This window comes from Gymnogyps californianus, chromosome 16 (assembly GCF_018139145.2).
Source record: "Gymnogyps californianus isolate 813 chromosome 16, ASM1813914v2, whole genome shotgun sequence".
NCBI lineage: Eukaryota > Metazoa > Chordata > Aves > Accipitriformes > Cathartidae > Gymnogyps > Gymnogyps californianus.
In genome coordinates this window covers 12565956-12582068 of record NC_059486.1, presented here as the reverse complement: position 1 = coordinate 12582068, position 16113 = coordinate 12565956, and the positions used below count along the sequence as shown (strand labels likewise).

General features: G+C 51.5%; 1 protein-coding gene across 1 annotated transcript in view; it reads right to left on the bottom strand.

The window, feature by feature from the left end:
* The window catches only part of NCOR2 (nuclear receptor corepressor 2), a 259884-nt gene that overhangs the window by 90757 nt on the left and 153014 nt on the right, over positions 1-16113 (bottom strand). Inside the window, exons 10-11 of the mRNA XM_050906955.1 lie at positions 5672-5738; positions 183-370 (exon numbers count right to left, since the gene is read on the bottom strand). Coding sequence (XP_050762912.1) covers positions 183-370; positions 5672-5738 — 255 coding nt within the window. The remainder of the gene's footprint in view (positions 1-182; positions 371-5671; positions 5739-16113) is intronic.

The window sequence follows — 16113 nt, the reverse complement described above, 5'->3', positions numbered from 1 at the left end:
CTGCGCTGAGCCACCCTGGGGAAAAAGCAGCAAAGTTGCTTGTCTGCTGGCTCCTGCCTTTGACTAGAAGGGGAGAAAAGGGACTGATAGCTACCCCAGCCCACTCCTCCCATGAACAAATCCCACACCCATCCCCAAAGAAAAGAGAAAGGCTGTCCGATACCAGCTCAGCCCCTTCCTACCGCTTCTCCTCTAACCTCTGCATGCGCTCTTGCAGTTCCCGCTGCTTCCGGATCTCTGGGAATTGCTTCTCATAGTATTCCCGCACTTTGCTCTCTTTGGCACGGCGCCGGGGGTTATTTTCGATGCGCTCCACTTTTTTTTCCCAGGCCTCCATCAGCTGGTCATAGCGCTGGCAAAACTTCTGTTCCTGAATGGGCAGAGGGAGAGAGGGAGCTCAGGAGACGTGCCTGGGAAGGGCAGCTCCTCCAGGCCTGTCCCTCGATGGCTGCTCAGGCTGAGCGTGAGTCATGTTGCTTAAAGAAATACGGTTTATTAGGACATGGACACGCTCCAGGGCCTGGGACCAACCCAAGGGTAAATTCTCAAAACAGGCCATCAGATACCCTCAGGCTTTTCCCTTCCAGACCCAGCATCTTTGCTGAAACCAGGACTCTTGCCCAGTGTGGCTATGCCCACCCATCACACCTTCTGCCTGAGCATCCTCCAGCACCTTGGGTGCTTGATTCAGCAACCAAAGCCCCAGTGCTGGGGAGGGAGCCCCTGCTCCGACACGGCTGGCCACGCACAGGAGAGGGTAAGTCGCCTGCCTGAGGCCACCAAGCAAGAAGGGACTGAGACATGGCCTTGGGAGGGGACACAGGAGGGCAGGAGAGGGGGTCCCCACCGTGCGAGCAGGGCATGTAGAGCTGTAATTTTGGAGCCACCAGCTTGCCGTGCCGAGAAGAGGCTTGCCGAGGTGCCCGCAGCCGGGCACCCTTTTCCACCCACACACACCGGCCCTGGCACCCACGGCTACATGCCAGCAAGGCCAACGGGACTGGGACCACAGGGCAGCTCCGTGTACGGGCCTAGCTCCCCAAAACCAAAAGCCAGGCACCCGGCCCCTGTCCGAGGCCATACGGCATGGTGGCCTGGCCGCACCATGATGCCCCCAGCTCCTCCACCGTCCTGGAAATCAAAAGTATTTTTCCAGCTACTGCTCCGCCTTTTTGGCCCAGGAGTAGGACGAGCACATCCCCACTGACGGCAAACCCAGGCTCTGCTGAAACGCGGTGCTGCAAGGGGTTTCCACGCCATGTCCCCCCGGGTGATGTCCTCATGGCACACCCACCCAGCCGCCCAAACAGGTCCAGCACCACACTTCTCCCTGGTATTTATGGGACCAGCCTGGTAACCATAACATTAAAATATCATTTGCAACACAAATGAGCCTCCCCCCACCACCCCCCGAATTGCTCCTCCCTCCTCTGGCCACCCTCTTGCTGGAGGAGAACGCCCATGGACAGCAGTGATGGCGCCCAGCCTCACGTGAAAGCAGCTGGGTGACCAGAGGGGGTTTTAAGGTTTCATTTTGAGTGAAACAAATGCCTTCTAGGGCCCAAATCAGGAAGCGAAAGCAGATGTCACTCTGCAAAATAATAAATGGCAAACCCCAGGCTGCCTCCCGTCCCCCATGCCGCTTTCCAGAACGGGCGGCTCAGCACCGGCATGCTCGGCACCGCAGCAGAGATAGGGGGAATCCAGATTTCAAAGAAATAAACTCATCTCTTGCCATCACCATCCCACGACTGGAGGGAAGTCCAAAGCTGCAGGATTTCCCAGATGCACTCTACTCTTGTCTCACTTGCTCTCAGCCACCAAAAAAAAATGGGGAGAGGTAAAAAAAAAACCAAACCGATGGAAACGCCTGATTCCAGGTCAGGAGGCAGCTGGGTTACCCTGAGCCAAGCTGGTCAGTCATGCTGTGGACCCCGAGCACTGGCAGCTCTGTGGCCCATCGCTGGTGCCAGGCACCCGCAGCAACCCGCGGTGAGCGTCACGCCGATCCTGGCACGTGGGTTTGGTCCAGCCATCCCGGACCTGGCAATAACCCAAGTGCAGCAACACGTCCTGTGATCCCCGTGGCCCTTTGGAGGCACCTCGACAATAATGTGGGGCGGACAAAGCACCTCAAACCCCACAGCTGATGCAGACTAACACTCCCTCCCGCAAATAAATTAATTCCCATTTGCACGCCCGGAGCCAGAGGCTTTCCTGCCCCACACAGATGCACAGGAGATGCTTGGGTTTCAGCAGGAGCTAAAGGAAATGGTCATAAGGTGAAAGCGAGGAAGGAGAACAAAAATAAAAATGCCCTAAAAGCCAACAAGGGGAATCTCGCGCTGCAGGCAAGGAGCTATAGGTAACGCCAACAAACTGCGGCAGCTTGGAGAAATCACAGCTGCTGTGTTTTTACCCCTCCTGAAGCGATGCTATCAGCCCCCTGAAATGAGAGCTCCCACCCTGCCAGCAAATCTGCTACATCCTCCTGCTTTCAGAGCATCGCATTTGGGAAGAGGCTAAAAATACCCCGCAAAGTTTATCAAGCCTCAGCACTGGGAAGCAGCCGGTGCCCCGTGCTGCGTGCCAGCCCGCGGCGTGGCCAGGGGACAGCCCAGCACAAGGGCTCGGTCTGGTGAGAAGCTTCAAGGCTTTGAAAGGTTCTTCATTCCCCGTGGGAATGAGCCGGCACTGGGTCCCGCATCACCACCGCCCCGGCAGAGCCCCTGCCACGGCCTCCAGGCTGGCTCTTTTCCTTCCTTTTCCTCCACTCTTTGGGACAATTGGATGAAAGCTTTATCCAGAACTCCTCTTTTAAGGAACTGGTATTTGCAGATGGAAAAAGCAACATCAACGTCACACTGCTGATTTCCCCAGCAGCTCACACCCTTGCAGCGGGGTGGGCAGTACCAAAGCTCCCCGCTCACACAACTCAGCCCTCCAGAGCACAGCTTTGTTACGGACCGGCTGAGCACTTCTGACTTGCATCCGCTTTCTTAAAGACCCTTCCCACCATGGAGCAAAGAGATCCTTCCTGCCACGCAAGCTTCAAACCCCACCACAGCGGGGCTGGTCTGCAGCATCCCTGTCTAGCGCTTTTTGGTCCAGCTGGGATACACGCTCCCTGCAATCTTTTGCCATCCTTCAAAAGCCAAGATTACAGGCACCTTATAGCACCGTGCGTTCCGCAGATCTTCACAGCTCAATCACCAGGAGAAGCTCCCGGTCAGGCACTTCAGGAGCAGAAGTGTCTATTCCTTCTTCAAGCATCCTCTGAGCAGCCTTAAGCAAGCGTGTCCATTCCTGAGCAACCGTCTGTGCTGGCTTTCAGCATCGGTGCTTCCTCTGCTCCCCTTCCTGGCTCAGCTCACCAGCCCATCAGCCTCTCAATCACACAAGTAAGCGATGGCAAGCCAAATCGGACTTGACATGCGTATCTAAAAATGGATGAATAGTAACGCCGCCGTAGCAGCTGAAGGGAGTTTGTAGGCTGTGCCAAGCCCGAGCCCTCCTGCAGCCCACGCTCTCGCAGCTCCAGGGAACGGAGCAGCTCTTCGGAGGGGAGGGGAAGAGCGAAGGTGACAGGAGGAACCAGTCCAATTCCTATGCAAGCCCCACGGTTTTATTTCCCTGGCTGATGGAGATAAACCTCTTACAGCCAGAACAGCTCCCTTTACCCTTCTCTCTGTGCAGCATCCCCCCTCTGATGGCAATTAAATGTCTTCTGCTGTGCCGACCTCGGCGGAGGCAGGAGGAAGCCCTGCAGATCCTCTGGTGGGGCTCCTAGGGCTGGACCCTGCAGGGACCGAGCTCTGACCCTGCTCCAGCCAGCCCTGGGCAGCAACAATACCTCAGAAAGTAAAAGAGCCAGAAAGAAATGCTGGCACGTAGATGGGCTTTGCTAAAAATAGGGTCTGCTACAAAATAGGCAGAAAAATAGCTAAGTGTACCCATTTTGCAAACAGAATCAGCAAATGTATTCACTTTGCAAATTCAGCAACCGTATGTTGCCTATTTTGTAGAATAGGCAAAATGCTTCCCTAAACTGAAAAATCCCCTTTCAAGGACACTGAATAAACCGGCTGGCAGAAATTCACCTATTTTGCATGACAGGCGACTTTACTGCAAGCCGTATTTTAGGAACCACGCTCTTGCAGCCTAATTAAACCTTTAACCCAGCTCCTCAATATTCACAATAGAGCAACTCACTCTAGATTTAGTGCAGTAAGAGGCCGATACCACCACAAAGCAGCTCCTGGGCAGTTCCCTTCTGGTTCCAATAAAACCACACGAAGCTTTATAATCCCTGTTTTGAGGAAGGGAATATTGATCCGCTTCCCACAACTGCAGAAGTCCTCAGCTGCAGCAGGCGAGGTGCCCTGAGCAGCACCGGCTGCCATGCCGTGTTGTGCTGAAGGTGAAAGCCCTGTAGACCCTTGCTAGAAACCTGGAAGAAGTTTTATCATGGAAAAGACTAAACAAACACGTATTCGGACACAAGCGGAAGACACAACCATCCCTTTGGAGTGCAAGATCTGTGGCTTTTGGAAGATTGCTACAAAACGGGGGGGAAAAATGAAGCACAGGAAAGAAAAGGAGCATGCCTTTATTCACCATAAATAAGCAAATAATTTGATTGCTGGCTCAGAAATGTCTGTATTGAAAGCTGCTTTTAAAGGCAGAGCCTTCAAAACACTTCCCAGGGCTGATTATTTTGGATTTTTCCAACAATTCCTCCCAGCCAGAGCACTTCTGTCCAAAACCAGCACCGAAGGCGCTCAGAAAACCGGCACCATTTGCAACTTAAGATGCTAATGCTGGCACCTGAGCCTGTCCCAGAACAGAGACACCGAGTCAGGAACCGGCATCTACTCTTCCACATAAAACATGAAGCCCTGTGTTGTGAGCTAAATCATCCTTCACAGAAAGATGCCACAAAATCCACCTTCCCAGTGGGGGCCATTGGTTTCTTCTGGCATTTTCCCTTCTGTGCTGGTTTCGCCTCCCAGTTCCTGCTGGCAGCTACCGCAGGCAACTGTTAGCGCCAAAAATGTGTAAATTCTGTAAATCCCACTTGAACTTTCTCCTCTATTTACTAGGGACTTGCAACAAAAGCCTCTGAAGTCTCATAATAAACCTCACCTTCCCCCTTACCTAACCAAGAACCACCTCCTTGAAGGACACTGGAACTATCTTGCAGGCAAGGCTGCCTAGAAATGAACTGGCCGGGGCTTGATTTTTATTTTAAACCACAAATTCCTAGAACATCGCTCTGTGGTCAGCTGGAAAGAGTCAGATCAGTCTTCAGACCATTTATCGGAAGCGGAGTCAGCTTGTTTCACACCTCTCTTAGGGCTCAATTACTCACAAAATAGACATTTATGCTGTGAATAGGCTCTCTGAGATCAATGAAGGGCTCCGCTGTGATTAAGCCAACCCCGAGTGTCTGCTCTGCAGGGGGTACTTGCAGAGGGAGGTGCTGCTGGCAGCAGGATCGGGGACCTCTCCTTTACATCCAAGTTATTTTAAGCATAAGAGATGCCACAGCAATGCAACAGGCAAAGTACTGAGCACCAGCACCTCTCTGCTGGAAAATGTCCTATTCTTTCTCACATAATAAATTACGCTGCTTTATACATATAAAATAAGGTATAACGGAATCACTTACCCACTGTTTGCGAGCATGATTTCTCCTCTTAAAGTACAAAATTAACTTTTTCCGCATTGCCTGGTTTCTGTAAAAAAAAAAAAAAGATGAGATCTGATTAATGAGGCGGCTAAAATCCAAAGCCTGGCCTTCCCCACTCCCAAAGGAGTTCGCAGCGCAGTTTCCACCTTAACTCGGAATTGCATCAACTTCAGAGTAGCAAATGCAGTTATCTGGGGACCTCGCGCCAGCTTAGAGAAAGACCAACAAACCCTCCGACACAGGGAACTTCACCCACATCTGTTGGTAAAACCCGGACTAAGGTTGAGAACTAAATTCATAAACTCCCGATTCTGCAAACCTTTACCGTGTGCTCAGCACTGAACACGGACAGACGTTCAGCTCTGCATTTACCAACAGGCCAGGCTGTTTCTTGATTATTTTTACATTTTGATCTGCAAAAAACCAAGAGTTGGGGGGCTCAGGCCAAGCTCTGCAGGGCAGAAGGTGGGTCCCCCCAGCACTCCCCAAGCAGAGGACACCCTGAGCCGCCCCGGGTCCCCAGGGCCAGCAGCGAGGGAGCTGTCAGTGCGCACACACGCTTGCAAGGGGTTATTCACCCCGGGGCTCCGAGGTGCTGATAAGGAGGCAGGATTACGGCAGGGCTTGCAGCACATATCTCCTAACCTCTTGCTTTCTTGGAGCCGTGCCTAACAAAGCTACAAACAAACCAGCCAGGAAAGTTCAGCTAGTTGCAGAATTGGGACCTCAAGAGAGAAACTAGCCACTGCAACCACAACCAACCCGGCGTCTGCCCAGACACCCCCCTGGTTTCTTCTTCTTTCTACTTTCTAAAGACAGCATGAAATAATTGCTCAAAGAGAAGCAGCGCCAAAGCAGTAAGGAGCTGGAAAGGCTGCAGGAGTCTGCATGAACCCGAGAGTTGAGCTCCTGCAGTTGTTCCTCTTACGAATATTCACAGCAATAAAATCTCTAGGTAAAAGGTAGAGACCAGGGGCAAAGGAGTTTCCTTAAGTCTTTTATCCCGATTAAAGGCAGAGCTGCAGTGTGTAATTACTGATCAGAAGCTTAACAGTCTCATGCAGGCATGTTCTGCAGGATTTAGCAGAATGAAAAGACACCCTCGCTGCTTCCTTATTCGCCTCCCTGCCTTGTCCCCTGGCTCGTGGGGAGGGAAAAACGCATCCTCCTTCCCCCATAAATCCTTAAAGCTCATCAGTAGCAAAAGACTGATTGGGAAGGGGCAGAGGATCCAGCTCACTTAGAGGGAGGATTGGGGGCAGTCCTGGCTTAATTTGGGGATGGAGAGCATCCCAGAAAGTATGCAAATTTTTCACTACTCAAACTCCCTTCTCGCTACGTCACTAAAACCGTGCATGGGCACATATGGGGAGTGACAGCGAGCGCTGCCCTGGGGACCCCAGGTCCCTCCAGCCCACCGCCAAGGCTGCACCTCCGCTCCAGCAGCGTTCTGGGGGATCCCAGCCTGCCTGCACGTGGGGACGCGGAGCAGGGCCTGGGGGAATTACCGTAATACTGGCACCCAATAATTAGCAGGTTTATTTAGGACAGCAATTCCTTCAGTGTGGGGTCTTCAACCACCACTACCTCCAAGATCAAGTATGGCTGCTAGAAGAAAGGCAGCAGGATTTGGGACAGGGATCATTTCTTCTCCGGCACCCCAGGGCCACACTCAGCTTTGTGGCCTCTTTTTAGTTTACCAAGGAGGAAACACATCAGGCTTGATTCTCGGTCCTAATAGTACCATTTGGATTTTGCAACCTTCTGTTTTCCCCTCTTAATTAGTTATCAGAGGTATGGGATACATGCGGAGTCCCCGAACACTGCCTGAGCTGCACTACATCTTCATTCCCTTTGACTTTGCCTTGAATGCTTTGGTGCAAAAATAGACCTTGATTTCCAAGGCAGCGCTAGCAAGCGGCACTCGTAACTCCTCCTACAAATGGAAAACACCAGCTACCGGCTGGGAACAAACTCCAGTATCCCCAGCTCGAGCCACTGGCGGGTAGAGGCACACAGCCCCAAATTCCAATGGGCTCCCAATTCCAGGCAGCACCAGCATCGGCAGAAGGCACAGCCAAGCGACGCAGCTGAAGGCTCCTGCAGAGCAGACACTTGGATACACAAAGGTTTTCTGAGCAAGAGCTTGAATATCAAGCCACATCCTTTGATTCTGTTTCAGAAATCAAAGTGGCATTGATCATTAGGGGAGGAAAAAATCTAATAAATCCATGCACGGTGCACTTTCTGCCTTTGCTCTTTTTTGACGGCGTGTTTACAAAGGACCTGCTGTTGTTCTGGGCTGCGCTGCAAAGACCAGAGGCCACCTCATTAGATATATTAATAAACATTGCTGCCAAAGGCTTCTCCCTGGTGGATCACACAATGCCACTGTCTTTTGTTTCTGCCTGTGTGGTGCATCCACCGAGGAGCCTCAAAGAGGGTTGCAGGCGACTGGCTGAGCTAAACCTCACCGCTCACCTCTGTGCAAACAGCATTCACTTGCCTTTAAAAATTAGGGAAACTGAGGCACGGAGCTGCAGTGCTCTCTGCCCACTTGTGCACGAGGGAGGCATGAGAAACAAGGAGCAGGATTGTGCTGTGCCAAATGCTCCAGAGCATCCATCTCCAGACCCGCAGGTGAGGTTGGTCCAGCAGCATCCAGCACCCGTTTGCCAGCTCTGCGCACCGGGCGCTCCTCTGCCCACCCGCAGGCTCTGCTCCCGACCGAACCCCGGCTCCTCGTGTGCTCCCGCATCCCTTCGCATTGCACACGGCGAGCTTTCATCACCGGCTCCAGCGCCGTGTGGTGCTGTAGCGGGCAGCAAATCCTCCTGCAAAGACCCCATCAGACAGGTTTCCTTCCAAGGCTTCAGCTCTGTGCGAATAAGCTCTGACGGGAGACTGTGCCCAAAAGACACATTCCCATTGTTTGTTTATTCCAATTCCGATGGAAAGTCTAACACTGGGAAACCACTGGGGTGAGGCTAATGATGATCATGTGTGGGATGGCCCCCAGCAAGGGGTCATGGACCGTCCCTTGGGGCCAGCACAGCTAAATCAACCCCTGCCCTCCCCACACCAGCCTGGGTGACATCCAGGAGCAATGTAGGGCTTTGACACGCTGCTGCTAGATCTGCTGCACAAGTTATCAGGAAAGAGGAGAGTAAATGAAGAAAATTAGCAGCTCTTACGCAGCTGATGGGTTGCCTTGAGTTTTGCATCATGGCTAACCTTGAAAGTGCTAATACAGGCAAAGACTTAATAGCTCCGCAGCTGCAAAAATCAGGAATGCCTTGAAAGCCTGTGTATGTTTACCACCGCCAAGGCTGAAGTAATCAAAGAGTGAAAGGATTAAAAACAACAACAAAACCCCCTCATGCCCTAAATGTTATTGCCACTTTTTTTTTTTTTTTTTTTTTTTTGCATAAGGTCAACCTTTCAAAGGTTAATACAATCTCGGTAAATATAAATAGGCTTCACAGTTTATCTTGCTACATGTACTGCTGTTACTTAGAAACCATTTGCAGAGAGGTTAATTCGGGCGACACGTCTCCGAAGCACACATTGTGCTCCCTGGGCAAATCAAAGAGCCAAGCACAACTGCTGCGGCACAGGCGGGGAAGGTAAGGGCTGTCTGCTGGGAGTCTTGCACAGAAATAACCAGCGTGGAGCAGCACATGGGAAAGGTCGCTCTTGCAACGCGCCAACCCTCCTTCATCTTCCTCCTCGGCAGCCTGAACCCTTGCAGATCCCTGCCTGTGGTTTGTTGGGGCACAAGAAAAGCGTCACAGATGGAGACCTGAACCGCACAGCCTCCACAGGGTGAAGAAATCAGGCAGTTCACAGGCAGAAGGAATGGAGGCTCCTTAGATAAAGCAACAGTGACTCTTGTGGACAGTTTTAAGTATTGCTGGGCTGGCACATCGCACATCACGCACCACGCTGGGTCGGGAGGACATGCGAGTTCCCTGCCCTGTCCTTGGCCGTGCCCCACACAGCTGCTAAGGCAGGGCAGGGGCAGGCTGGGATGGACCCGGAGACACGGAGCCCGCCCAGCTTCTGGCAAGCTGGTGTTTGGGGGCTGCCAGATGGCACATCCCCATCCTTGTGGTCAACAATTCATCTGATCACCACTGGAGCCCATCCGCATTTCTGCCCTCCCTGCAGCCATGTGCTCCACAGCTCCCTGGTGTACCTATGGGGAAAGACCTGCTTTCTGGTGGGCTCTCAGCTTCACGTAGCGTCCCTCAGCACCAGCTGCAATGACACAGTCAATATACATTGCCCACTCGCCTACTTCAGTGCAGCCCAGTCTAACGCTTCCCTCTGAAGGCAGCTCTTCTCCAAGGTGAGGACACCGTCTCCAGTTACCTTCTCCGTGCCAAAAGCTATTCCAGCCCTTTGGTCACCAGAGGAGCTTTTCCTGCACCTCCTCTGCTCAGAGGGGGGAAGACCCGGCAGCGCGGGTCACGCAACCACCACAGCCTTCTCCAGAGAGACACTGACCTTGTGAGCTTCTGCAGACCCCAGGCACGGAGTCGCCTCCAGACAGTCCCCAAAATGGGGGCTCTTGGCCATGCTCAGGGAGATGCAGCCTCGCGCTGGGATCACAGAACTTCTGCTCCTCTCAACTGCTCTGCAAGCGCCTCGACGATTTCTGTCCTTGTTGCCGGTGACCTAACCCAGTGACGATGTCCTTCCATCATCCCTGCGGGGCGAAGGTAAGCCGAGCCTGCTGCCGAGGCTGTGGGTGATTTGGGGTTTTTCCCACATCAGACGCCCATTTGTTTGCAGTCCGGGGTGGCAGAGGCTCTCAGGAGCAGCAGGTCCCCCACTTCAGGGGCCAGTTATCAACTGGACAAGTGCAGCAAGAGCCCCAGTACCAGGCACCAGTGTGAAATGGGGCACGACCCAGGTAGGGAGCCTGGGGCAGCCCCACCAGTGCCCAGCACTTCCCCACAAGCACCGGCAGACAGGAGGAGGAAACGGAGATCAAACAAGGTAAGCCAAACTCAAAACCTGATGTTTGATTGTCACCTGCCACCAGCACAGGAAGCAGGATTCAAATACTATCTATAATTTTTCATCCTTGCGTAACTCATCCTCATCCCACAGTCCCACTGACCTCACTGGTGAGCCCAACACCTGAGCGTGGTTCTCAGAGCCAGCCTCCAAACCGACGAGTGAAATATATCTCCCACTCCGAGCAAAGCAAAGGGAGCCCTGTGGGAGCAGCCGCTTCCACCTTAACTGGCTTGGCGCAAGGTTGTTTTTGGGTTTTGGCTTTCACAATGGAGCCAGTCAAGGAGAGAACCCGTAACTCTGACTTTTGAGTTACTTGGCTCAGGTCCACATGAACGACTTGGCTACGATCCTTCCGGAGGCTGCGATCTTAAAAGGATGTGCGCGCACGCATGCGTGTCGGTGCTGGTGTGTACACACATGTGGAAACTGCCAAAGCCCTGGGATAAGACTCCCAAGGATACAAAGAGCCGATGCACTGCAGCACACCTGGCCGAGCCTGCCCGCAGAGACCTTCAGCCGGTGCAAGATGAGATGAAAGGAAGTTTGCTATTTGATCAAAACTAATCAGGGGTATTTAATTACACAGGAACGTCTTTCATCGAACAGCCAGCGCAAACAAAGTAGGGATCAAGCCTGCAAAGAGCGACGGGAAGGAGGCAGCAAGCAGCTGGCAAAGCCATTGTACAGTGAGATTGATCATGCAGGCAAGGGTCAGAAACGGAGGAGCCTCCTGGCAGCTCCAGCCAAACAAAGTGCTGCCAGCGAGACTGGAGATCTGCAAACCACGGGACCCGAGGAGCACAGCAGGAACGCTCCAAGGTGAAACCAGCCAAGAGGCAATGGAGAGCGTACAGAAATGGTTGTGTCCCCGCAGGTACGCCCACTCCTGTGCATCGCTGGTGCCAGGATCCCAAGCCGCAGCTCAGGGCAGTCACCGATTCCCTACCCCTCTCGCTGCAAGACGTCCTGCAGAGAGGGCAGGGAGCAGGTCATCCTGTTCATGGGTCACTGCACTCATTCATTTCCTTGCTCTGAAACGGCCAGAGCACACAGCTCCAGCTGGTAATACACTGTAACCTATTAACCCCAAGGCAGGGCACATTCCTGGAAAGCCAGCTGTTTGGAGCAGTTTCCTTGCAATATCCAGAAACACTTTCTGGGGAAGAAAAGCAAAGCAGATCTTCACTTAATTTACCCCAGAGCCCTTGAGCACTGGGACGGACTAAACCCCCAGCACCATTAGTGCCTCTGAGAACAGTGGCAGAGGTCCATAACTCTGGATGTACGCTCGGGCAGGCTGTGTTTGTGCCCAGAAACAACACTCAAGAGAAAGAAGCTATCTGGAAGTCTCCCAGCTTCTCAAATTATGTCCTCTGCAGGTCCAAAATGCATTCAGCTTTGGAGGTCCAACGTCATCACTATAATTCATGAAAAAGTTTGTGCTGTTAATTCACCTGGCGGTTCACACGCTGAGGCCAGTGAGATGCTTGTGCTCCAACGAGGAGACGCCTTGGCAAACACGGGTGCCTTGTTATCAGAGCCTGCCCTGGCCAGACCCCCAGCAGAGCCTGTCCAGGTCCCGGCATTGCCATCTCCTTGCGAAGATGTTCCCACTGAGATGCTCAAGTGCTCCCTCAGGCAGCAGTTACATCCACAACCACAGTTCTTAACATCAGAGGGGAAATTCATGCCCATCCCCTTTAGCACCTACGAGCTTAGGACCAAAATGAGACACATGAAAGTGCAGAAGCACTTCTGGCCATCGGTCAGGCACCTGTCCTACGCCTTTGCCTTCCCTCGAAGCCTAAGCTGACATCGCAAGCCCAAGTGTTGCAAGATAGTCCACCCAAAACCAGTACTTGGCTTTTCACTGGCAACACAAAGAAGCAGAAGCTTGCAGTGTGTCTCCATCATTTAGTAATTCATCACAAGGTAATACTTCTGCCCTAGTGCATGCCAATAGAGAATAAAAGAGATGAGAAAGCTTGAATGGGATGAGCGGGGAGCTGCTAGGTGAATTTCTAATGAGGAAAATGTCTACAAGCACTAATAAAAAGACCTGAAAGAGAATGCATTAGTAATGACAGGGTTTGGAAGAGCATTTGTGTTACATGTCAGGCTTCGACTACGAATTTAGAGGCAATCCAGTGCTACTAAAACCCCTAAACAGCCAGTAATGAAAAGATGACTTAAATTTTCCAAAGTGACAAGTGATTTGGAAAGCCGTAGTTGTTATATTTTCAGAAGAAAGCTGTTCTGCTCTTTTGGGGGGGGTGGGGAAAAGAAAAAGATATTCAGAAGCCCCTACACCTCTCTGAAAATCCTGACTTCGGATTTTGATTCTGCAGAGGCAAAGTTTCCCCCCCCGAAAAGCTATCAGCTGCAGACAGCAACCCAGACGTGCAAATATTAACAGTACACACAGCTTTGCTGCCGCTGGATCCAGAGACGCAAGAAAACCAGAATCACACCAAGCTCTTGATCCGTTTTAACGGCACACTCAGACCCTTGTTCTCCGACACCTCTCCAAGCATCTCAAGGGGATGCAGCCTTGTTTCACCCCGACATTTCTGAATTTCAGCATAAAAGCAAGGAGAATTTCTTGAGGGGAAGGTTTAAAGCAAACCCTGTGAACAGCCCCTTGCACGTACTTACCCTGGGCTTTTCAGTTTTCCTTTTGTGTGCTTTTTCAAGGCTCAGAAGCTCACGTTTTGCTTTCAAACAGAAATCCCACAGACTATGATTTCAAGATGACTGCTTCGGGAAAGGGGGGAGGAGAGTCCTACCAGGCTGTTTTTCATGGCTCACCAAGCAGGAATCTCCTGCTGCAGAAATGAAGGCCTCCGTGGAGAATATCTCTCCAGGTAGACAGCAGGTAATTGATCCTGCTCATGTGAACATCATCTTGTCATTTTTCAAACACTTCGAGGAAAGAAGGTTAATATCTTTGGTGCCAGGAGTCTGGAGAATACGCAAAATCACTATCACGGCAGGGTAGGAAGAGCAGCTCTCATCCTCTTAACATCCAGCTGGCAAAACACTGAAATAAGAGACCTGGACCAGATGCACTGGTGCTTAACTGGTGCACAAGCGTCCTCTGCATTTGTTGCTGTATTTCAGCAAAATCTAAAAATAGGGGTCTTTGTGACCTCCTCAACTGATGCAGAATCATTCAAGTGGCCTCCAGTTGTATTCGGGGCTGCAACGCATCTTGAAGGAACCCGTCAGTCCATTGCAAAGCCAAAAAATTCCCACCTCGAAAAACAGCAAGGGCCAAGCTAACCATGGGGGCAAAGCTCACCCCATCCCTATGAAAATGAGGGCACTAAACGCTGTCCTGCTCTCTTCTTCCTTGATGAGAGAGTGGCAGAGCCCCTCCCTCCAACAAAGCAGGTATTTCAAACAGAAAGGAGACGGTCCCATCGAAGGTAGGTCAAGTCTTAGGCATAAACCACTCAACGGTGCCTTAGATCACGCGGCAGATGTAGCATACAAAATTAACCATGTTTGCTCGAAGCCTGCACTCGCAGGTGAACCAAAGGGACCCAAGCAGACGGGTAACAGAGCACAGTGAGGCAGCTAAATAGGACTTAAAAGCTTTTGAAGCTGCAAACACTGGAATGAACTGGGGCATGAAATTAATTTTAACTGTACTGAATAGGAGACAGGCCATAAAACTCCATGAAAATAAGAGACCGGTAACATTTTAGTAAGAGTAGAAATTCTCCCCGTAACTCCCCAGTCAGCTCTATTAGCATAAGTGACTCATCCCAACTGAAAAGCAAAGCAAACAAGCAGGAAGAATTAAACTAGTGTTGCAAGGCGGAGAGTATCGCTGTAGAGAAATCGAGGAATCTTGGCTTTGTGATATTCAAATGCCTTCCCGCTGACACTTGCAAACATTCAACTGAGAAAAAAAATTCACCCTAGGAAACGTTTAAAAAAAAAGAAAAAAGGTGTTTGTGAATAGTAACAGCCTGGCCATCCTCCTGTGCCCAGGTATGAGGCTCCAAACCAGCTTCACGTGGGAGCAGTTTCTATTTAGCACAACAGAGCCAGCACACAATGAGGTTTTGTGGAGAGAATCACAACCTAGATGATTTTCCAGCAACCTGCCAAAAGGCTTTTTCATCGTGGCTAAATCTGCGTAGGGTGAAGTTGTTCAGAAGAATCTGCATCCAATTACACCTTGGCAAAATATAACCTGTGGTGTCCTGGCAGTTGTCCTTCTGGTGCTCTAATGCATCTGGCTGACGTCTCCCAGCACCCTGAGGATTTACTCCATCTCCTACCGAAACAGCCACCTCCAGGCTACGGAGCAGAAGCTGCTCTTCTATAGCAGAAAGGCACAAACATATTAAGAACGAGGAAAGAACAAAAAATATCTTCAAATGCAGCCCACGGAGAAGTTGTAGGTAGGATTTGAACATCCAAGCATGATTTGGTCAAAACGGAGAAGTTTAATACCTTTTCCTCTTGGTCAAAGGACCCTGATTTATTTGCTTGGAAGAATCACTGAAATCTTGATTTTGTATCTGCCTCCCAAGCACCCAAATGTCCTTTAATGTGCAGCAGGGACACAAGAGATGGGAGAACAGGACACACCGATTTCTCTGCATGTCCATCAACAAGTAGCAAAGTGCAGTTCAGACCCCAGGACCTCCGAGACAGGCCCACGGTCAAAAGCAGCAAACATCTGGAGCCCAGATCGCTCAAGGGCCTGTCACTGACCTAGATCCGTAAATGCGCTTGGCTGGCATCAATAACCTGCTGAAGGCAGCTAATTGCGAGGTTTCTGGAAGGAGGAGACGGAGGCTTTTCATTAAAACGTGTGGTTTCCTTCCCATATTTTTGCAGCATTAATCACAGTGAACATTAAATCCCAAGCCTGCCTGCTCCAACCTCTCCTTGGTCTATCACCGCCACCGCTACAGCCGCACGGGAGGACTGCCCACTGCCCAGGGTTGGGATAACCCTACGGATGCCTACAAAGGAAGGGATGGAGAGGAGCACCTGCTCTGACGGCACGGGAAGCTGGTTTGACGGGATTTCACGTCTCATTACCAGTTTCACTCCTGACCTGCGCAGTTAGATCCCTCTCGTTTGCGCCCGTCTTTCAGGCAGCAACCAAGGACAGGAAATCATTTAAATCACAGGAAAATGTGATCACAAACCCACAAATATTGGCAGGGGAATGGAGAGTGGGTGAAGTATCTGGATCTAGGTTTAACTCGTTTTTTCAAGGACAAAACTAGCCATCAGCTTGAAATTGCCACCTTCAGCGCCTGGCTTGTGATGGCTGTGGAGCCCTTCAAGAGAAGAGGGGGGTCAGGGGACCCCGAGAGATAGTGACTGCCACACGCCATCAGTGCCAGGGGTGAGCCACAGCCAGC